Source organism: Anabrus simplex, chromosome 8 (assembly GCF_040414725.1).
Source record: "Anabrus simplex isolate iqAnaSimp1 chromosome 8, ASM4041472v1, whole genome shotgun sequence".
Classification (NCBI taxonomy): domain Eukaryota; kingdom Metazoa; phylum Arthropoda; class Insecta; order Orthoptera; family Tettigoniidae; genus Anabrus; species Anabrus simplex.
In genome coordinates this window covers 44,601,306-44,626,641 of record NC_090272.1, presented here as the reverse complement: position 1 = coordinate 44,626,641, position 25,336 = coordinate 44,601,306, and the positions used below count along the sequence as shown (strand labels likewise).

The window sequence follows — 25,336 nt, the reverse complement described above, 5'->3', positions numbered from 1 at the left end:
TGTAAAAATATCTCGAAGTTTATAGACAATTTAATTCCATTTGGATTATTGACAAAGAGATAGTGTAATGAGTGCTATTTTCTTTTTATGAGATGCCATTTTTGAAGATTGTTTAAGAAAAGAAAATCATTAGACATTTTTTGAAGTCTGTTAGGGACATTGAGAGATCCATGTCATGGTTTCTGAATAAGTCATTAAACGTACCACACATCCTTACTAATGGTGAATTTTTATGAATTAATATGTTGGATAAGGGATTGTAAAAGTACATCCCGTTACGCAAGTTTGATTTATAATTTTGTGTAGAGACAGTTGTTGGTACAATTCTTGGCGAGTGCTTAATGAATTGTAGCTAAATTCTTCTAATAAGTGACTATATGATATTCTCAACTTATATGCTGACTGATTATGCTTCTTGTAATAAATAAACCATAAGAATCTCTTTCGAACCTTTTCAGTTATAATTATATATGATTTGTAATTTGGCATCCATATAACGGATGCATATTCTAATTTTGACCTCATGAATGAGTTATAGAAAAAACATGTTTTTATGTCCTTCCCGTTTTGTATGATAAAACCTAGTTGTTTGAGTGCTGTATTTACTATTATTTCAATGTGTGCACTGAATGATAAGTTACTACTCATTGTAACTCCTAAGTTATTTACGGACTCGACTCGTTTTAGATTCTGTCTGTTCATCAAGTATTCACACTGAAAAGGATCATTCATCGTAGAATAAGTCATCACGAAGCATTTGCTGATATTAAATGTGATTTTATTCATGATGCTGCACATGTAGATATTCTCAATGTCCCTGCGTAGAGAAATGCAGTCACTAACATATGATACTTCCTTGTACAACTTAAGATTGTCAGCAAACATGAGGCATTTGGAATTTACAACAACATCTGGCAAATCATTTATACTTAACATGAACTCAAGAGTTCCTGAATTTGAACCTTGAGGTACACCTGAATTAACATTGAACACAAAAGATTTGGTCTGATGATAGGTGACAAATTGATATCTGTTTTGTAAATAGGAGGATATAAGTTTTAGCATAGGATTGTTAAATTCAAATCCCGATAGTTTTCTCAAAAGCACAGTGTGATCAATCTTGTCAAACGCTTTCTCAAAGTCCATATAAATCACATCAACGGATTTATGACTGTTTAAAACATTAGCCACATCCTGAACTAGATTTGATAGGTTTGTGATAGTTGACCTACCAGGATAGAATCCATGCTGATAGGGTGAAATCGATGGCCTAGAATGAAAACCTTGTATCTCACAAAGTTCTTCCTATCCGTTATTTCCCTTAAGACTGGTCACGCCTCCCAGCCACACATGAATATGCAGTCCATCAGAACAATGTTCATTGTGTTCTTTATTACTATGGCGATGTGTGAAGGAAAATGAACCTTACAGTACCGTACTATAGGAAAGTATGTCTGTGTGACGTATTTACTAACTCCTAGAGTATAATTTTTAAAAGGTTAATTTTCCTTTATGCGTCAGCATAGGAAAATGAACCCAACGAACATTGTTCTGGTGGACTGCATATCCAAATGTGGCTGGACAGGAAGAACTTTGTGAGATACGAGGTATTCAATCTAGGCCATCGAAATGTAGCTTTTAACATGATTAAAAATCCGAAAATAAATAATTGTTTCGAAAACTTTTACGAAGGCAGATATTATGGAAATGGGTCTGTAATTTTGTACATCTGAATTATTTCTGGCTTTATATATTGGGCATCCCCTTGACATTTTTTCTTCCAATTTGGAGAATGCACATCACAGAAGACCAGGTGTAACACTTAAAATACTAGCACTTGAAGAATCTTCTAAAATTCAGTTCATCTGAAACAAGTGTGAACAGAATGATGTTGATGGGAAAGTGTTGAGAGTGGTGGTGGTGGTGGTGGTGGTGCTGGTGATTGTTTTAAGAAGTACAGCTAGGCAACCATCCTCTATGTAACACTAATCAGAGAGGAAAAAATAAAAAATAGAAGGGGTCCAGAACTTCGAAAAATAAAGGTATCGTCCAAAGAAAGACAAGGGCCACGAAGGACGTGAAAATGAAAGTCTTCCTAGGCCTCGAGTGCTCTAATACCGCTGGGGTCGGAAAAGAACAAAAGTTGACCAAGGGAGGTCGGATAGGATATATGAAAGTGAGGAGCCTGGCACAAATAAGTGGAAGCAATGCTAGGAATCAGCTAAGTGCCCCATGGTTTCCAGTCCGTGTCCCAAAGTTGAGAGCCTCTGGGACCCCTTTTAGTTGCCTCTTATGACACGCAGGGGATGCTGTAGGTGTTATTCTACTGCCCCCACGCACAGGGGGAAAAAGTGTTGTTCATTTGTTTACAATATGGATCATTGAAAAAGTTGAAAGAACAAAAGCAAAGAAATAGAATAGAGCCGAGTTGTAGATGGGAGGTATAGTGTAGCCTAAGGTGGGGCTGGGGGAAGTGGAATGGTGGGTGATTGTTGGAGGGAATTTGGAGAAAATTAAAGAAGGGGGTTTAGAGTAGTTAATTTTATTTTTTTAAATTGAAAATATTAAGATTAAATAGGGTTCGATTTTTCTGATTTCTCATTAAGGTTGAAATTGGGATTAACGAATTGAACTAGGTGGATGAAACAATTTCCAAAGATATTGGGCTGAGCCCCCTTATTAACCATTTTTAAGATTTTTAGCTCTTGATCAATATTCATGAATTTATGGCTTGAGTTCATCATATGTTTTCCCATAGCTGAATATCTATAATATTTACATGAATTTACATGTTCTAACTACCTCATGTCGAAGTTTCCACCTTTTTGGTCGATATATGTGGACGGACAGCTACTACATTAAAGCATAAGCTATAAACACCTTATCTATAGAAAACGAAATGAAAATCCACAGCCTGTTTCCAGTCATTCGACCAGGTCAGGAATGAAATGAATGAAGCCCCCATCTAGCGGCGAGGATAGGAAATGTGTTGGCTGCCGAAGCCTGACGCACTCCTGGGGCAATGATAAATGACATAGATGAAATGAAATTTTAATGGAGAATGTCGCTGGAATGAAATATGACAGGGAAAACCGGAGTACCCGGAGAAAAACCTGTCCCGCCTCCGCTTTGTCCAGCACAAATCTCACGTGGAGTGACCGGGATTTGAACCACGGTATCCAGTGGTGAGAGGCCGGCGTGGTGCCGTCTGAGCCACAGAGGTTTCCATGATCTATAGAATTTATTATTACTACTATTATTATTAATTGAGTTTGTGTTGTGTAGAATTGATGCGTTATTATTCTGTTTTAAAAGTTATTTTTATATCTTTTTTTTAAACGTTAGAAATCTGGTGTATCTGTGGATTATTAAAAGTGAAAGTGGAAAATGAGGTTTTGTTAGTTTCTTCTTTAGTGAGGGTAGTGGAAAGTCGATGTCTGACTTTATTTATTATTCCTTCAATAAAATGTTTATTATATCCATTGGCCTTGGCTATGTTTCTGATGGTGTTAAATTCATGTATAAGATCTTTTTTTTAACATTGGGATATTGATTGCATGATGAACCATGCTGTTAATTAATAATAGGAGTAGTAAATTCTATAGATCAGGTGTTAAATGTTTTAATGTAGTAGCTGTCCGTCCGCCTATATTGGCCAAACATGTAGAAACTTTGACGCGGGGTACTTAGAACATGTAAATTTTCAGCTATGGGAAAACATGATGGACTCAAACCATAAATTCACGAATATTGTTCAAGATCTAAAAATCTCAAAAATAGTTAGTAAGGGCTCTCTGCTCAACATCTTTGAAAATTGTTTCATCCACCTGGATCAATTTCTAATCACAATTTCAACCTTAATGAGATATCAGATAAAACCAAACCCTTTATTTGATCTATTAATTCTTATTTTCAATAAAAATAAATTAAATACTCTAAACCCCCTTCTTTATTTTTCTTCAAATTCCCTCCAACAATCGCCCACCATTCCACCCTCAGCCCCACCTTAGTTTATACACTATACACGGAAAGTATCTACAACTCGGCTCTATTCTATTTCTTTGCTTTTGCTCTTTCAAACCTTTCATTGATCCATATTGGAAACAAATGAATATCTCAACACTTTCCGATCAACATTATTCTGTTCACACTTGTTTCAGCTGAACTGAATTCTAGAAGATTCTTCAAGTGCTAGTATTTTAAGTGTTTTACTTGGTCTTCTGTGAAGTGCATTCTTCAAATTGGAAGGAACTTGAGAACTTACACAAGACATGTGATTCTGATGAGTGTTTTACATCCAAATCTTTACTTGGTTTGCAATGAATTTCAACAACACACACTTGTTTCATAAATTTTGTCTATAATTCATGCTTTACCTTAACTTTATTGATTTTTGGCAGATAGTCTCTAGCAAGACTGAAACTAGTAACTTTTTAAGGTTACAATAAATAGTATTGAATAGGTGGAAACCTTTAGCTTTTGTTTTACATTATTTCCTATTGGCCTTCAGGGCGGTTTCTATTGTCTTGCGTCGTGTCGCCCACTGCTACCACATTCCGCGAAAATAATAAAACTGTGGAGTTTAAAATTGACGTAGGCCCTATCATGGCATCGTATTATATTGCGTTCTTGTTAGTAGCCAATGGTCTTGTAACTAGTCAGTACTGTCACAGGAGACATTAGAGGACTGTGGGATGCTTTGGGGCTCTAACCTGGTCCCCCTTTGCTTGCTCCAGCCCAGTGATCTCTTCAATAGCTAGACCTAACCAGTCCAGCTCAGTGATCTTATCACTGGCCAGTTCTAAACTAATCAAGCCCAGTGGTCTGGATCTAACCAATCCTGACTAATGGTCTTGTCACTAGCTTAAGAGATCTCAAAATTTTGTCATGTTCTTGTCATCAGCCGGACCTAAGGTCATAACTTGGCAGCCCTGAGTTCCTTGCTGTGACATAGTGTGAAACGCGCCATGTTGGATTCTTTACCTGTCTTTTGCAAACTAAGTAAAGTTTTACTTTAAAAAAAAAAAAAAAGGGCTGAATGAATTGGTACTTAAATGAACAAATTATGTATAATTGTCTAAAGAAAAGAACATTTCTCTGGGTAACTGACATAACACCGAAGACTAGAATATATGCACGATGAAGAAAACTTGCAAAATCTCTGAAGTTATGAATCCAATAACAGCACAAATTTTTATTTTGACTTAACAGACTTGAAGGATAATATACAAGAAACAAAAGTTTCAACATGCTTAGGAAAAAAATGATTTCGTGGTACCTGACGTAACATAGAATGGTAACTGACGTTAAAGTTCTGAACATAATAGTTATATGATAATTATAATACTTTCAGTTAGTCATACAATTGCAAAAAAATAAACAAATTAGTTGGTGCACATACTTTGCATTCATTATGCTGTCTTGCGTAGTTTGAATGAAAGTTAATATGATGTTCTCTTGACTATTAACTGTTCTTGTTAAATTTCAGTATGATATTCAGTGGGCCCTCCTGTCATTACTGCTGAATTTGTCCAACAATCCTACTTCCAGTCCTCATTTAAGACTTAAAACTGACTTAACGGATCAGACCCATAAAGATGAGTTTGATTGGAAATTATATACAGAGATGTGTGCTGTATTGCACGAGGGAAGTGATGCTTTCCAACTTGTCTGCAAAGATGACACACTTAGCGTAAGTATGTTTTTTGTGCACATTACATGTAATTATTAACTTACTGGTATATATTAACATTTTTGAAGTTGATTTAGCACCAAATTATCCAGCAAAGAACTCTTTCTTCTGATGAACCTTGCTTGTCCAGAGCCACGCCTGCTTTTCTATAAAAGGGTGGCCAGATTTTGTAACACGAAGTTGCCTTAGCAATACTGGTGATAGATCTGCACACAGTAGCATACAGTCGGCAGTATTTATGAGAGAAAATGAGCTTTCAGTGGCAAGGGCAGATTTTTGGTCCCATAATTTCTACCACTTGATCTTTTCAGGCCCAGTCAGACCAAGGCTTTTCCTGTACTTCCAAATCTTCATGTCAGCAACAGTAACTAACACCGCAGAGCCACATGATCAGATAGGATTACTTTAACATAAGTGATGATGGAGAAGGCATTTTGCCAGACATGGTAGACATCGCAACTAGTATCTTCTCAGCCTACATACCTCAGAGTGGTTATGAGGAAGCAGAACATTTCAGATGGACACAAACCCGTCTACTACAGAACATCAAACACCAAAGGGTGGCTATAATTGTTGATAGCAATGTTCGAAGTCAGGTTGCTGATGTCCATCGACTCTGATTGTCTTATGTCCGTCCTCTGTTGTTTCTGCTTATGGCGTCGTCTAACAACAATTACAAAACAGTTGCTTTTGATTATGTGCTTAATTCTGATATTACTTTTAAAACAGTTTCTTCCAAAACAGTCTATACTTAGGCCCAACAGTAAAGGCAATTACATTAAAAATACATCGTGTAGCTGGTACACTTGGCAACTGTTATCATTTTATGCCCAGATAACTGCATTATTTAACATGGTCTAGTTGGAGTGAATGGAATAAAACGTTAGGTTTAAAACCGCCTGTCTAGCTGTAGCCTAACTGAATTTAAGGCAAGCCTGGGTGGTGTAAACAATTAAAAATACATCGTGTAGTTGGTACGTTTGGAAACCTTTATCATTTTATGCCCAGATAACTGCATTATTTAACATGGTCTAGTCGGAGTGAATGGAATAAAACGTTAGGTTTAAAACCGCCTGTCTAGCTGTAGCCTAACTGAATTTAAGGCAAGCCTGGGTGGTGTAAACAAATGGTGCGATGTTTGGGACTGTACTTACATCGGACTACTATTGTGCAATGCCTGCCAGCAGATTACACTATCAGAATTACATAATAAAACTAAAGAGAGCCCACTATAAAACCTTTTTTATTAGATTTATTTTATGGCATATTAGGCCCAATACAATAGTTAGATAACTCTGGGAACCCTACTCTAGTCATTCATGGAGCATTTTTGGGCAGAATTACTCCACCACACTTCTTGGGAATAACAATAATAATTATTAAGTTAATGCCATAATGGTCACCTTTTTCAATACTAAAATATGCAATATTATTGAATTACATTACTAAACTAAGGACTAGTTTCGGCCTTGGCTGGCCATCTTCAGCCATAATGTAATACATCTAATAACTAAACAAATGTACTAACACACAATTGACATAAGAACTAATGTACAAACACACAATTAACATTAAAATCTGGGATGAACTATTTTTCAGATTTTACACATAGTTCATCCCAGATTTTAATGTTAATTGTGTGTTTGTACATTAGTTCTTATGTCAATTGTGTGTTAGTACATTTGTTTAGTTATTAGATGTATTACATTAAGGCTGAAGATGGCCAGCCAAGGCCGAAACTAATCCCTGGTTTAGTAATGTAATTCAATAATATTGCATATTATAGTATTGAAAAAAAGTGGACCATTACAGCATTAATTTAACAATTATTATTGTGATCACAATTCATTACGGATCAAAACCATGAGGTTTATATCCTATGTTCGGAAAACTTGTAGGTAACAGGTAGGGACCCTCTTAGAGGCAGCCTTGCCCAGGGAGTGGCGCCCCTGCTTGTGTGAGTCCCAGAGCACACTGACCCGGTGGGTAATGTCATAGGCAATCAAGGCATAGGAAACTGCAATGCAAATGGATTACTTCTTCTTGGTATTGAGCATGAACTCGTCACCAACACAATTCGGTTTACCAACCAGATGCAAGACTACATGGATGCACCCACATTCAAAACACTGGCACCTCATTGATTACGTCATAACCCAACAACGTGACAAGAAAGACGTCCTCATCACAAAGACAGCTAGAAACATTGATGACTGTTGGACGGATCATAGACTTCATATCAGCCGACTCAGAATTTTGGTGTGCCAGAAACTACACACTCGTTTCACAAACCCTTCAAGGAAGAAATCTAATACCTCCATAACAGAGCAGGGGTGTCTAAGGTGAGGCTGAAGGATGCGAAAAGAAAGACTGCTGCTGAGAGGGGAATTTAAAGATTATAAAAGAAAGAATTATTTTTATCTGAGACATGATTACTAAAGATAGGAATTAAAAGATAAAATGCTTTTAGCATCCCTCTGTCTAAAGAAGAACGTAAAAAATAAATAAATTAAACACCATTCGCAGTATAGCTAAATTTAATGGCTACAGCAGCTCCTTTATAGAGAAAATCATTAATAAACATAAACACCAACCTTCAACCACCTTAACAAAAGAAAAAATCACAACTTTTTATCAACTTTTACGTTAAGTAACAAACAAGTCTACCAAATCACAAACATATTTAAAAAGCATGATGTAAAAATAGGCTTCAAAACCTGTAACAGAAACACAGATATTTTACACAATACCAATTCTATTAATCATAGCAACAAGTTCACTAACTCAGGTGTTTATAGACTCAATTGCAATAATTATGACATATCTTATGTCGGTCAAACAGGTAGGATCTTCTATACAACATACTTAGAGCATGTTAACACTCTGAAATACAACAGATTTTCGGCCATGGGACATTACATGGGCAATACTAACCATAAGTTCACTAATATCAGCCAAGACAAATTTATAGAAAAGGCCCCCTGCTCAATTTTATGGAAAATTGTTTTATCCATCTGGAACAGTTTTTCAATCGTAACTTCAATCTAAATGAAATTTCAGAGAAATCAAACTTTTTATTTCATCTTTTAATTCCTGTAATTGGTAATCATGTCTCAGATAAAAATAATTCTTTCTTTTAACATCTCTAAATTTTCCTCTTAGCAGCGGTATTTCTTTCCACATCCTTCAGCCCCACCTTAGACACCTCTCCCTTTATCTCCCTCCCCTCCTCCCCTCCCTTCCCCTCCCGCTTCCTTTATCTCCCTTCCCTCCTCCCCTTCCTTCCCCTCCCTCTCTCTTTATCTCCCTCCCCTCCTCTCCCAATCTCCTCTGTTTCCATTGCCTGCTTCCTACAACAGGTTAGTGCTTGTTTCCGTGATCTGCCTGCTTCTTCTAACATGTCAGTATGTGTTCCACATCAGACTGTATCTTTTGCTATAGAGGTTAGTCTCATAAATAATATTTATCTCCTTTTTAATTTCTTTTCTGTTTGTTTATTCAGTCCTAATTCTGGCCATCATTTCTAGATTTACTTCATTGGCTGAGGTCCTAACTCTACTTAAAGACATCATATTATGACAAGATAATCACAACCATAATTTTTGTTTTATATGTATATCATAATTATTCTTGCAACATTGTCTTTGTCTTGTATACCTGTGTTTTAGTTATCACATAATCTGTTCAAATTTATTTTGGCTGGAGATGGCCACTAAGAGGCTGAAACTAGTCCCAAGACTGATGTAACATTATTCACTTGATATATTGTAATGGAAAGGTCCTCTTGTCAATTTATTTCTTATAATTGCAGTTCAGTACGGAACAGACCTTGCCGCGGTGGGGAGGCTTGCGTGTCCCAATGATGCAGATAGCCGAACCGCAGGTGCAACCATATCGGATGGGTATCTGTTGAGAGACCAGACTAACGAATGGTTCATCGAAAGGGGGGTAGCAGCCTTTCGGTAGTTGCAAGGGCGGCAGTCTAGATGATTGACTGATACGGCCTTGTAATAATACTCAACATGGCTTAGCTGAGTTGATACTGCTACACGGCTGAAAGCAACGGGAAACTACAGCCGTAACCACCTCCCGAGGACATGCAGCTCTCTCTGTATGAATGATGTACTGATGATGGCTTCCTCCCGGGTAAAATATTCCGGAGGTAAACTAGTCCCCCATTCGGATCTCCGGGTGGGGACTACACGAGAGGGGGCGATCATCAGGAAGATGGATACTGACATTCTGCGAGTCGGAGCGTGGAATGTTAGAAGTTTGAATCGTTGTGGTAGGTTAGAGAATCTGAAAAGGAAGACGGATAGGCTAAAGTTAGATGTAGTTGGTATAAGTGAAGTACGTTGGCAGGAAGAACAGGATTTTTGGTCAGGCGACTACCGAATTATCAACACGAAATCAAACAGGGGTAATGCAGGAGTTAGTTTAATAATGAATAAGAAAATAGGGCAGCGGATAAGCTACTACGACCAGCATAGTGAAAGAATTATTGTCGCCAAGATAGACACCAAACCAATGCCCACCACAATAGTGCATGTCTATATGCCTACTAGTTCAGCGGATGATGAAGAAATTGAAAGAATATATGAGGAGATAGAAGATTTAATACAATATGTCAAAGGTGACGAGAATCTAATTGTGATGGGAGACTGGAACGCAGTAGTAGGCCAAGGAAGAGAAGGTAGCACAGTAGGAGAATTTGGATTGGGACAAAGGAACGAAAGAGGAAGTCGACTGGTTGAATTCTGCACTGACCATAATTTAGTCCTCGCCAATACTTGGTTCAAACACCACAAACGACGGCTGTATACGTGGACGAGACCTGGAGACACTGGAAGGTATCAAATAGACTTCATTATGATTAGGCAGAGATTCAGAAACCAGGTGTTGGATAGCAAAACTTTCCCAGGAGCAGACGTGGACTCTGACCACAACTTGTTGGTCATGAAATGCCATCTGAAATTGAAGAAATTGAAGAAAGGAAAGAATGCAAAAAGATGGGATCTAGACAAGTTGAAAGAAAAGAGTGTGATGGATTGTTTCAAGGAACATGTTGCACAAGGACTAAATGAAAAGACCGAAGGAAACACAGTAGAGGAAGAGTGGGGAGTCATGAAAAATGAAGTCAGTAGGGCTGCTGAAGAAATGTTAGGAAGGAAGAAAAGATCAACTAAGAATCAGTGGATAACTCAGGAGATACTAGACCTGATTGATGAACGACGAAAATACAAGAATGCTAGAAATGAAGAGGGCAGAAAAGAATACAGGCGATTAAAGAATGAAGTGGATAGAAATTGCAAGGTAGCTAAGGAAGAATGGCTGAAGGAGAAGTGCAAGGATGTCGAAGGCTGTATGGTCCTGGGAAAGGTAGATGCTGCATACAGGAAAATCAAGGAAACCTTTGGAGAAAGGAAATCTAGGTGCATGAATATTAAGAGCTCAGATGGAAAGCCACTTCTAGGGAAAGAAGACAAAGCAGAAAGATGGCAGGAGCATATCCAACAGTTGTATCAAGGTAACGATGTAGATAATTTCGTTTTGGAACATGAAGAGGCTGTTGATGCTGATGAAATGGGAGACCCACTTTTGAGGTCAGAGTTTGACAGAGCTGTGAGTGACCTAAATAGGAACAAGGCACCTGGAATTGATGATATTCCTGCTGAATTACTGACTGCCTTAGGAGAAACCAGCATGGTAAGGTTATTTCATTTAGTGTGCAAGATGTAGGAGACAGGAGAAGTCCCATCCGATTTTCAGCAGAATGTTGTTATACCTATTCCCAAGAAAGCCGGTGCTGACAGGTGTGAAAACTACCGCACTATTAGTTTAGTATCTCGTGCCTGCAAAATTTTAACACGTATTATTTACAGAAGAATGGAAAAACAAGTTGAAGCTGAGTTGGGGGATGATCAATTTGGCTTCAGAAGAAATGTAGGAATATATATAGATGTTGATTCCCATAGGGAATCTGAAATATTTGCTCCGAATGAGCAAATTTATAATACCAATATAAATGGTCCGCCATTGGACATCACAAATTTTCCAGCCAACCCATTCCTGGCCGCCAGCGCCTCGCCCTCGCGCGCCAGGCCGGGCTCACCAGTTGGCACCTAGCACACCTACCAAGACGCCAGCTAGTGCACACCATGGAGGCCACTGCACAGGCCAACTGCAGCCACCAGCAGTGCCAACGTACCACGAGAGACTTTGTCTCATTATCAAAAATTGATGCCCGCCTGGCCATCACATATATAGATGTTGATTCCCATAGGGAATCTGAAATATTTGCTCCGAATGAGCAAATTTATAATACCAATATAAATGGTCCGCCATTGGACATCACAAATTTTCCAGCCAACCCATTCCTGGCCGCCAGCGCCTCGCCCTCGAGCGCCAGGCCGGGCTCACCAGTTGGCACCTAGCACACCTACCAAGACGCCAGCTAGTGCACACCATGGAGGCCACTGCACAGGCCAACTGCAGCCACCAGCAGTGCCAACGCACCACGAGAGACTTTGTCTCATTATCAAAAATTGATGCCCGCCTGGCCATCACATATATAGATGTTGATTCCCATAGGGAATCTGAAATATTTGCTCCGAATGAGCAAATTTATAATACCAATATAAATGGTCCGCCATTGGACATCACAAATTTTCCAGCCAACCCATTCCTGGCCGCCAGCGCCTCGCCCTCGCGCGCCAGGCCGGGCTCACCAGTTGGCACCTAGCACACCTACCAAGACGCCAGCTAGTGCACACCATGGAGGCCACTGCACAGGCCAACTGCAGCCACCAGCAGTGCCAACGCACCACGAGAGACTTTGTCTCATTATCAAAAATTGATGCCCGCCTGGCCATCACATATATAGATGTTGATTCCCATAGGGAATCTGAAATATTTGCTCCGAATGAGCAAATTTATAATACCAATATAAATGGTCCGCCATTGGACATCACAAATTTTCCAGCCAACCCATTCCTGGCCGCCAGCGCCTCGCCCTCGCGCGCCAGGCCGGGCTCACCAGTTGGCACCTAGCACACCTACCAAGACGCCAGCTAGTGCACACCATGGAGGCCACTGCACAGGCCAACTGCAGCCACCAGCAGTGCCAACGCACCACGAGAGACTTTGTCTCATTATCAAAAATTGATGCCCGCCTGGCCATCACATATATAGATGTTGATTCCCATAGGGAATCTGAAATATTTGCTCCGAATGAGCAAATTTATAATACCAATATAAATGGTCCGCCATTGGACATCACAAATTTTCCAGCCAACCCATTCCTGGCCGCCAGCGCCTCGCCCTCGCGCGCCAGGCCGGGCTCACCAGTTGGCACCTAGCACACCTACCAAGACGCCAGCTAGTGCACACCATGGAGGCCACTGCACAGGCCAACTGCAGCCACCAGCAGTGCCAACGCACCACGAGAGACTTTGTCTCATTATCAAAAATTGATGCCCGCCTGGCCATCACATATATAGATGTTGATTCCCATAGGGAATCTGAAATATTTGCTCCGAATGAGCAAATTTATAATACCAATATAAATGGTCCGCCATTGGACATCACAAATTTTCCAGCCAACCCATTCCTGGCCGCCAGCGCCTCGCCCTCGCGCGCCAGGCCGGGCTCACCAGTTGGCACCTAGCACACCTACCAAGACGCCAGCTAGTGCACACCATGGAGGCCACTGCACAGGCCAACTGCAGCCACCAGCAGTGCCAACGCACCACGAGAGACTTTGTCTCATTATCAAAAATTGATGCCCGCATGGCCATCACATATATAGATGTTGATTCCCATAGGGAATCTGAAATATTTGCTCCGAATGAGCAAATTTATAATACCAATATAAATGGTCCGCCATTGGACATCACAAATTTTCCAGCCAACCCATTCCTGGCCGCCAGCGCCTCGCCCTCGCGCGCCAGGCCGGGCTCACCAGTTGGCACCTAGCACACCTACCAAGACGCCAGCTAGTGGCGGCCAGGAATGGGTTGGCTGGAAAATTTGTGATGTCCAATGGCGGACCATTTATATTGGTATTATAAATTTGCTCATTCGGAGCAAATATTTCAGATTCCCTATGGGAATCAACATCTATATATGTGATGGCCAGGCGGGCATCAATTTTTGATAATGAGACAAAGTCTCTCGTGGTGCGTTGGCACTGCTGGTGGCTGCAGTTGGCCTGTGCAGTGGCCTCCATGGTGTGCACTAGCTGGCGTCTTGGTAGGTGTGCTAGGTGCCAACTGGTGAGCCCGGCCTGGCGCGCGAGGGCGAGGCGCTGGCGGCCAGGAATGGGTTGGCTGGAAAATTTGTGATGTCCAATGGCGGACCATTTATATTGGTATTATAAATTTGCTCATTCGGAGCAAATATTTCAGATTCCCTATGGGAATCAACATCTATATATGTGATGGCCAGGCGGGCATCAATTTTTGATAATGAGACAAAGTCTCTCGTGGTGCGTTGGCACTGCTGGTGGCTGCAGTTGGCCTGTGCAGTGGCCTCCGTGGTGTGCACTAGCTGGCGTCTTGGTAGGTGTGCTAGGTGCCAACTGGTGAGCCCGGCCTGGCGCGCGAGGGCGAGGCGCTGGCGGCCAGGAATGGGTTGGCTGGAAAATTTGTGATGTCCAATGGCGGACCATTTATATTGGTATTATAAATTTGCTCATTCGGAGCAAATATTTCAGATTCCCTATGGGAATCAACATCTATATATGTGATGGCCAGGCGGGCATCAATTTTTGATAATGAGACAAAGTCTCTCGTGGTGCGTTGGCACTGCTGGTGGCTGCAGTTGGCCTGTGCAGTGGCCTCCATGGTGTGCACTAGCTGGCGTCTTGGTAGGTGTGCTAGGTGCCAACTGGTGAGCCCGGCCTGGCGCGCGAGGGCGAGGCGCTGGCGGCCAGGAATGGGTTGGCTGGAAAATTTGTGATGTCCAATGGCGGACCATTTATATTGGTATTATAAATTTGCTCATTCGGAGCAAATATTTCAGATTCCCTATGGGAATCAACATCTATATATGTGATGGCCAGGCGGGCATCAATTTTTGATAATGAGACAAAGTCTCTCGTGGTGCGTTGGCACTGCTGGTGGCTGCAGTTGGCCTGTGCAGTGGCCTCCATGGTGTGCACTAGCTGGCGTCTTGGTAGGTGTGCTAGGTGCCAACTGGTGAGCCCGGCCTTGCGCGCGAGGGCGAGGCGCTGGCGGCCAGGAATGGGTTGGCTGGAAAATTTGTGATGTCCAATGGCGGACCATTTATATTGGTATTATAAATTTGCTCATTCGGAGCAAATATTTCAGATTCCCTATGGGAATCAACATCTATATATGTGATGGCCAGGCGGGCATCAATTTTTGATAATGAGACAAAGTCTCTCGTGGTGCGTTGGCACTGCTGGTGGCTGCAGTTGGCCTGTGCAGTGGCCTCCATGGTGTGCACTAGCTGGCGTCTTGGTAGGTGTGCTAGGTGCCAACTGGTGAGCCCGGCCTGGCGCGCGAGGGCGAGGCGCTGGCGGCCAGGAATGGGTTGGCTGGAAAATTTGTGATGTCCAATGGCGGACCATTTATATTGAAATGTAGGAACACGTGAAGCAATTCTGACTTTACGTCTGATCTTAGAGGATCGAATCAAGAAGGACAAGCCCACGTACATGGCATTCGTAGATCTAGAAAAGGCATTCGATAATGTTGATTGGACCAGGCTATTTATGATTCTGAAGATGATAGGGATCAGATACCGAGGACGAAGAATTCTCTACAACCTGTATAAAAATCAGTCTGCAGTGATAAGAATCGAGGGCTTTGAAAAAGAAGCAGCAATCCAGAAAGGAGTGAGGCAAGGCTGCAGTTTGTCCCCTCTCCTTTTCAATGTTTACATAGAACAGGCAGTAAAGGAAATCAAAGAGAAATTTGGAAAGGGAATCACAGTCCAAGGAGAGGAAATCAAAACCTTGAGATTTGCCGATGATATTGTTATTTTATCTGAGACTGCGCTGAATGGTATGGATGAAGTCTTAGGTAAGGAGTACAAGATGAAAATAAATAAGTCCAAAACAAAAGTAATGGAGTGCAGTCGAACGAAGGCAGGTGATGTAGGGAATATTAGATTAGGAAACGAAGTCTTAAAGGAAGTAGATGAATATTGTTACTTGGGTAGTAAAATAACCAACGATGGCAGAAGTAAGGAGGACATAAAATGCAGACTAGCACAAGCAAGGAAGAGCTTTCTTAAGAAAAGAAATTTGCTCACTTCAAACATTGATATCGGAATTAGAAAGATGTTTTTGAAGACTTTTGTGTGGAGCGTGGCATTGTATGGAAGTGAAACATGGACTATAACTAGCTCAGAAAGAAAGAGAATAGAAGCTTTTGAAATGTGGTGTTACAGAAGAATGCTGAAGGTGAGATGGATAGATCGAATCACGAATGAAGAGATACTGAATCGAATTGGTGAGAGGAGATCGATTTGGCTAAATTTGACGAGAAGAAGAGATAGAATGATAGGACACATCTTAAGACACCCAGGACTTGTTCAGTTGGTTTTTGAAGGAAGTGTAGGTGGCAAGAACGGTAGGGGTAGACCAAGGTATGAATATGACAAACAGATTAGAGCAGATGTAGGATGCAATAGCTACGTAGAAATGAAAAGGTTAGCACAGGATAGGGTGGCATGGAGGGCTGCATCAAACCAGTCTATGGACTGATGACTCAAACAACAACAACTTATAATTATGCTGCCGACCAGGCAAAGAAGAAAGCATTCTTATTTTTAGGCTTAAAAGTTTTAATAGCCAAATTAAGGAACGATATTGATTTTCTAAAACAATGTATAACCTATGATTTGACACTTAATTTTCTCGAAGGTAATGCTAAGAAACACAGATCCTCTTTCCAAACTATGAAAACTCAAACCAGAACTAAAAATCCGGTTACAAGATGAAATCATCTCGATAAATAACCTTCATTCTTAAGCTCATTGGAATATTTTTCAATCTTACATCAATTATAGACTATAACCATGTTATCAAAAAACATTGGTTCTAGAGAAAAAGTTAAAATTCTTCAAAGACTCTAAATCCACCACCATTTAAGCCAAAAGAACACAAACTCCCTCTGACAGACTTGCTCAGTTTCACTCCCCTGTTATTAATCTCTCCAAAGTGACATTGAATAATATTGAGACATCCATATTGAGCTAGGGTCCGAAACACAACTGGCCCTCTTCCAGCTTTCTCAATGACGTCATCACCATTACGGTGGAATCAGAGTTAGCCATTAGTAAAATGCCAGTAGATCAACAAGAAGAAATGAGATTCGAAGCTAAAAAGAAACTGAATAACATCTTCAAATCTATATATAACAGAAAACCTTCCATCCCAATAATCAATGCCACTAGTATTAATATATGCCAAACTGAACTCCTAACAAACAAAAAGATATTAGATTTTCAGAAGAAAATCTCTGACAATGATCTTATCATAACAAAAGCCGATAAAGGCAACTCCACTGTTATTACGAATAAGTCAGATTACGTAGAAAAAACTAAACAATTCTTCAGACAGCTCATTTTCTATAATAAAAAGGCACCCTACACTAAAGATTCAGCATCAGCTTAAACACACACTCATAAATGCATCATGTCTGTTAACAAAGAAAGAAATAAGTTACTTAGTATGAATCCAGGCCTGCCAACTCCCAAAGAACTCCCAGTATACATAAAACTGATATTCCTATCCGACCCATCATTAATTACAGACTTTATATAAAGTTTCACAGTTCATCTAACACTTCCTCAAAATAAATTACCATTTTTTATTTGGGAATTCCATTAAGAACACCCTAGAATTGGTTGAAAATCTAAATCATCTTACTATTCAACCCAACTATTATCTCCATTCCTTCGATATTGTTAAGATGTACCCAAGCATCCCGATTTCAAATATTTGTCCCATTATTAACAACAATTTAAATAAACAGTGGCCTGAGCCACTAGAAATTCAAGATTTCATCTCTATTCTAAAAATGGTTTTGATTAACAATTATTTCACATCTGACAATACCATTTATTAGCAAGGTGGGTTAACTATGGGATCGCCAGCACCAGGCATCCTAGGTGAAATCTATCTGGATCATTTAGAACACACCAAAATTAATAAGAACAACATCTTTAGTAATATTATTTTTTGGACAAGATATGTGGATGAAACTCTTGTGATCATGAACGAAAGTGCATCTGATGCCATCGACACTCTATCCAGTCTCAATCACATTGACCCACGTATCAGAATCAGAGAACGATAAGAAACTCAATTATTCAGATCTAACGATCATCAGACAACCTGGTTCATTGAGCTACAAGATTTTTAGAAAACCAACGCAAACCGCTAACACAATACATCAAGATTCCATACACCCATTTGCTCATAAATGTGCAGCATACCATAGTATGGAACACCATGCTTTTACTATCTCACTGTCTAAAGAAGAACTTAAAAACAAATTAAACACCATTCGCAGTATAGCTAAATTTAATGGCTACAACAGCACCTTTATAGAGAAAATAATTAATGAACAGAAACACCAACCTTCAACCATCTTAACAAAAGAATAAGCTCATAACAATTTTTTATTTACTTTTACATTTAGTAATAAAGTAGTCTGCCAAATCACAAACACATGTAAAAAGCATGATGTCAAAATAGCCTTCAAAACTTGTAACAGAAACACAGATTTTTTACACAATACCAATTCTATTAACCATAGCAACAAGTTCACTAACTCAGGTGTTTATGGTGGACTCAATTGCAATAATTGTGACACATCTTATGTCGGTCAAACAGGTAGGAGCTTCCATAGAAGATACTTAGAGCATGTTAACACCCTGAAATACAACAGTTTTTTGGCCATGCATGTGGGTGATATTAACCATAAGTTCACTAATATCAACCAAGACATGAAAATTCTCAAAGTTATACAAAAAGGCCTTTGCTCAATTCTACGGAAAATTGTTTTATTCATCTGTGGAACAGTTTTTCAATTGTAACTTCAATCTAAATGAAATTTCAGAGAAGTCAAACATTTTATTTCACCTTTTAATTCCTATCTTTAGTAATCATGTCTCAGATAAAAAGAATTCTTTCTTTTATAATCTCTTTAAATTTCCCTCTCAGCAGCAGTCTTTATTTCAACATCCTTCAGCCCCACCTTAGAAAACCCTCATCTCCCGCTCCCCTCCTGCCCTTTGCCACCAGCTCTCCCCCTTCCCTTCTCTCTCCTTTCTTTATCCCTCTCCCCTCCTCTCCCTATCTCCTTTGTTTCCATTGCCTGCTTCCTAAAACAGGACAGTGCTTGTATACATGACTTGCCTGCTTCCTGTAGCATATCATTGTCTGTTCCACATCAGACTGTACCTTTTACTATAGAGGTGAGTCTCATGAATAATAATTATCTCCTTTTTAATTTTATGTTTGTTTATTCATTCCTAATTCTGGCTATCATTTCTAGATTTACTTCATTGCCCGAGTAGTTAACTCTACCTAAAGACATCATATTAGGACAAGATCACAACCATAATTTTTGTTTTATGTGTATTTTAATGTTAATATTATTCCTGCAACATTGTCTTTTTCTTGTATACATTTGTTTTAGTTATCACATAATCTGTTTAATTTTATTTTGGCTGAGGATGGCCACTAAGTGGCTGAAACTAGGCCCAAGACTGATGTAATAGTATTTACTTCATATATTGTATTGTAATGAAATGTATAATCAAAACCGACTTAAACGCACTCTACAGTGTGATGGCAGTAGTGCCAGACATGTAGCTTAGATCCTTTCCAACAGAACAAAGATGGCCTAGGCCACCATAGCTCAATTGGTAGAGCAACCGACGCAAAATCGGGAGGTTGTGGGTTCGGATCCCACTGGTGTTTGGTTGGCCATTTTTGTTCTGTACTTAGCACCTTTTCAACACGTACTAAATGTACGTAACACGACCTAATAGGTTGAAAGTCAGTTTCGATTACAGTGCGGTTGTGAAAATTCAGTATTTATGAAATTTATAGTTTATAATAATTCAGTCGAGTGTCAATCTTCTCTGTGTGGGTACTGTCAATCCGTACTGGACTACAGCTGATTTGAAGTTCAAGAGCCCCGCCACAGGATCTCTGCTTACATGTGAAAACCGCACCTCTCGGATGCATCTGGGTATTCTGTGTATATATACACTCACCGACAAAAGAAAAAGCGAAACCCTATTTATTTGAGACAAAATTTAATGTTAGTCCATTTGAAACCGTGTATAAATTAAATGTTATATTACAACAATATGGCAATGTATCATAAGGTAATAAGCCCATTTGAGATGTTTCAGCACAATAATTCCACGAACCTACTACTGTGGTGTAGCAGGGGGAGAAGTGATACTCCCAGGTGGCGGATACGGTGGTCCTAAACGGCTTGCTGGCGGACTTCAGGGAAATAAAATACCTCTCGCGGACCAAACACACAACACCCTGTGGGTGGGGGATGCAGACGAAGAATACACCCACAGTATCCCCTGCCTGTCATAAGAGGTGACTAAAAGGGGCAACCAAGGGATGATTGAATTAGAACCATGGAACTACTTGTGATTAGTACCACCATGCGGGGAACACCATGCGTTGCGTGTTCTTGCACGTAGTACCACTATGTTAGGTAGAGAAATAGCTTTGTGATTAGTAGCAAAAGAGTACGATGCAGGCTTTTACAGTACCTGTGATTAGTAACACTATATGAGGCGTTCAGAAGCCAAGCTAACGCCATCAAATACAAATGTTCAGTACAAACAGTTGAAGTTATTGATCTGTAAAAATCTCAGTTCAGTTTTCAGCATATTTACAATACACTCATTTATATTTTTACAATTAAGGTTACGTATTCAGCACTTTATAAATAAAAAATTTCAATGTCTCTGTCCCCCCCTAAAGAAGCCACTTTCTATGGAGTTAGTCACATTGCCAACTGAAAGTTTTGTTTGTGCATATTTGTTTAATAAAATGACTAATGTTAAAAACAACTCCTCAAAAGACCATGAGGAAACAGAAGAATTTTGGGACCTATTGGACCAGACCATAGATAACATCCCCAAACACCATGTAAAATTATTAATAGGCGACTTCAGCGCTCAACTAGGCAGAGAAAGAAAATACCGTGACATCATCGGAAAATGGCCAGCACACAAGAAAACAAATAAAAATAGAGAGAGACTAGTTGACCTGTGTAGAAACGATAATTTAATCTCAAAATCTGCATGTTTTAAGAGGAAACCTCAAAAACTCAAAACATGGAAACACCCTGACTGCACTAAAGGAGAATGGCAACTGGATCACATCTGCATGGACAAATACCACCACAAAGAGATCTATAACGTCAAAGTCCTCCGAGGAATAGACACAGGCTCAGATCACAACGTAGTTAAAATTAAAATTAAACTCACTCCCCAGAGGAGACAACAAAAGCAAGCCCTTAAAACTAAAAGAAAAATAGATCCTACCCAGCTAATCAACAACAAAAATTACCAGAAAGCAACTGAAAAAATGAAAATCACAGATAAACTTGAAGACTTAGTACACAACCTTAAACAAATTGCAGAAGACCTGGCTCCAATTAAACCACATAAAAAACACCAATGGCGGAACAGTGAATGTGATAAAACAGTGGAGAAAAGACATCAAGCATGGCTATTACATCAGTCCCAAAAAACAGAAATATCCTATCAAAATCTAGTAAAACAGAGAAAAGAAACTACCCAAGTCTTAAGAAGAACAAAAAGACAACTCATAAGGACACACTGCAGTTAATTGAAGAACAATTCAATAAAACTCAATCAAGGGACTACTACAAAACCTTCAGAAAGCAGCTCCAAAAATATGAACCCCCGACCCTACTGATGAAGGATGAAAATGGTAAGCTGGCTCATAACAATAAAGACAATGCAGAAATTCTGGCTAAATATTTCAACAAGCTTTTAAATTGTGAGGAACCTACAGAACTCAGATTTGGACACCAACACCCTGATAAAAACACCACCAGAGAACATCAATCCCCCCACAATAAAGGAAGTCCACCAAGCTCTGAATAAATTAAAAAACTACAAAGCGCCAGGAGATCAGACTTTTGCGGAAATCTGGAAATGTGCAGGAACATCAGCAAAAGTTGCCCTCCATCAACAGCTTGTCTCTATCTGGATTAAAGAAGAACTGGACAACAGCCCTCATTCACCCACTTCACAAAAAAGGAGACAAAACCGACCCTAATAACTACAGGGGAATCTCGCTCCTAGACATAACATACAAAATATTTTCAATAATCATCCTTAATAGGATAAGTTTACAACTTGAGAAAGAACTAGGAGAATATCAAGGAGGTTTCAGACCCTGGAGAAACTGTCCTGATCAGATCATGAGTCTTAAGTTGATGATGGACTATAACAGGAGAAGAAACAGAGATATGTTGATAACATTTGTAGATTTCAAGAAAGCTTATGATTGCATCCATAGAGAATCTCTGTTTAAAATTTTAAGGCACCTTGGACTACACCCCAAATTAATAAACATGATAAAATTGACTCTCACCGACACCAAATCAAAAGTGAAGTTTAGGGGTGAAACATCAGAGACATTTGAAATTAAAACTGGACTACAGCAGGGAGATGGGCTCTCACCACTATTATTTGTGCTCTGGAAATGGTAATGAGGGAATGGTTTAGGAAATGTCCCCCAAAAATAAAGATTGGCCGAAAAATCAAAACAAATTGCCGGGGTTTCGCTGACGATTTAGCATAAAAGAAGCAAAAACCCAAATATCAGAACTTCAAAACATTGAAAATAAAATTGGCCTCAAAATATCATTTGAAAAAACAGAAATTATGCCCCAAAAACCGACACAACTAAAAGAAGTTACCATAAATGGTAATAAAATCAAAATAGTAACTCAATTTAAATATCTTGGAGAAGTAATAACACATAACTGAAATGAAAAAATCTCAATCCAAACAAGAACAAGTAACTTAGATTAGCTAAAGCACAAAAATTAACATGGGATATCTACAAAAAGAAATGTCTATGAATAAATACAAAAATAAAACACTACAACACAGTTATAAAACCAGAAGCTACATATGCAGCAGAAACACTTTTTTACCTGAATAAACAATCAAAGACTGACAGACTTCAGAAAATTGAAAGGAGGATCGGAAGAACCTGCATCAACAAAAAATACCAGAAAGATGGACAGTGGCGGTTAATACCTAACAAAGTCATGTACAAAGAGCTAGAACCCATTACAGATACTATGCGTAAGAGGAGACTGGGATTCTTTGGACATATCATGAGGATGCAGGATTCGAGACTTCTGAAACAACTAGTACAACACAATCTCGTCTCAAAAAAAACCACAACAGGATGTAAATGGATCAGAGAAATAAGAGAGGATCTGAAGGAAATAGGCCTTACAACAGAAGACACCACAAATAAGATAAAATTGAATACATAACTCAAGAATACAAACCTCCACTTTACCCTTGCACAAAACAAACAGACAACATGCATATTTTCAACTGAGGAAAGGGCACGAAGATCGGAGTGTCTGAAGAAGTACTGGGAGAACCGCAAAGCCCAAACAATCCCTTCAAAGAGACCTAAACGACAGACTGACTAAAGTGATCCTATGTGGTCATAAAAGAAGAAGAAAATGACTTGTATACAAACCACTCAGAATACTGTGTCAAAACTTTCAGTTGGCAATGTGACTAACTCCATAGAAAGTGGCTTCTTTAGGGGGGACAGAGACATTGAATTTTTTTATTTATTTGTTTGTTTTCCTGCAGCCAAGAATAATATCATACCAATCCCTTGGAGAATAGATGTGGCTACAAGTTTTTGCTCTTTTTTAAATGAAAGAAAAAGCTGTGGAGTTAATCACTTTGGCCACTGAACCCACTGGTAAAATGTTTTGTTGCCAGAGCAGATAGCACATTCTGGCAGCAAAATATTTAACTGTGGAGTTAGTTGTTTTGGGCACTGACAAATATTCAGTGATGCTACCTAACCATGTTATTACTTGCACTTGTAAAAATTTTGGAGTTAGTCGGCTTGGCTTCTGAACGCCTCATATGAGCGACACCATGGTTCTGGCTTGCCTATGATTAGTACCCACTATATGAGGGACACCACGGGATAGCACGAGTCCCTGTGGTTAGAATCTTGTAACACCATAGGTTTGCGTTGCCTGTAAATGGCGCCGCAGTGTGCGAAACACCATAGGTCTGTATTACATGTGTGAATTTCATTACCTGTGAGTAGTACCACCATACTGTGTGGAATAGCGCGAGTCTATGCTACTTGTGATTAGTACCGCACCGTGATAAATACCACGGTTCTACTTTCCTAGCGATTTGTACCATGATGAGGGGCTGATGACTTGGATTTTGGACCCCTTTAGACTAAAAGCATCATCTATGCAGTATTATGCTATATATGCAGTAATACTATTGTGGTCAGTAATACTATTATTTCACATCAGTTTCTGTGAATGCGAGACATTGCGGGTTGGGTCCACTGATTGTTTTAAATTGATATCCATCCATTCATTCTTCGTCCTCACGTTTTGAATTCTGGTCAGTGGAGGATTTTTAATTTGTCATTCCATTTCGTCTCATTTCGTACCATTAGGGGGCTGATGACCTAGATGTTAGGCCCCTGTAAACAAAAAGCGCCATCATCAACACAATAATTGATAAACATTACTTATCATGACAGTCACAACACCAATACTGCCCATTCCCGCCTTTTGACGAAAATAACAACAAACGGCTGTCTTAAGGTTTATTGTTGTAAATTCTCGTGCCGCTTATATTTGTGGCCATTACGGCTTGTCTACAACAGTCTCGCTTCTAAGTCAGGTCATAATGGTTCCTTCACCTTAAAATACAGCAAGAGCTATAGCATTAGTGGACGATGGGTGCAGTATACATTATGTAACAGGCGTTATAGGGGCGCCTTGTTCTAACATGTACAGAACTGTTATAGGATACAGAGAGGACAATATTTACACCAGGGTGCCCGGTTCTGTTTGTAGGAGGAGCACTACTGAGCGCGATGATCGCTTTCTCGTCATGCAAGTTCGTGATCGACACAAAACAGCTGTGGAGGCTAGAAATCATTTGCAGCAAGTATGGAGCACAAACATCAGCGGAAGAACAGGATCTCTGCTTACATGTGAAAACCGCACTTCTCGGATGCAATTCGCCAATGCCCATTGAATCTTGACTATGGAGCATTGGGAGCTCAATGCCGTTCACGTATGAATCCAGATTTTGTTTGAGGGCACTGGACAGAAGGAAGAGAGTATGAAGAAGGTCCGGGGAAAGTTATTCACCCTGTACTTTCTCTGCAAGGACACCATTCAGTGGAGGCTTTGTGATGGTCTGGGATTACTACCAATGTGTGCACGAGGTGTTCGTCAAGAACGTAGGTCTGACAGCCCACCAATACATCGAGGATATTTTAGTGGATCACGTGGTGCCTTTTGCACCTGTCATCGACGAGAACTTTATCCTGATGAGTGACTATGCTTG

General features: G+C 39.8%; 1 protein-coding gene and 1 non-coding gene across 2 annotated transcripts in view; both read left to right on the top strand.

Annotated features, from left to right (window-relative positions):
• The window catches only part of Grip128 (gamma-tubulin complex component 5), a 334,747-nt gene that overhangs the window by 28,311 nt on the left and 281,100 nt on the right, over positions 1–25,336 (top strand). The window contains exon 3 of the mRNA XM_067152174.2: positions 5,489–5,692. Coding sequence (XP_067008275.2) covers positions 5,489–5,692 — 204 coding nt within the window. The remainder of the gene's footprint in view (positions 1–5,488; positions 5,693–25,336) is intronic.
• On the top strand, positions 19,580–19,656 carry TRNAL-CAA (transfer RNA leucine (anticodon CAA)). Its single transcript has one exon. It is a non-coding gene; the product is annotated as a tRNA-Leu (tRNA).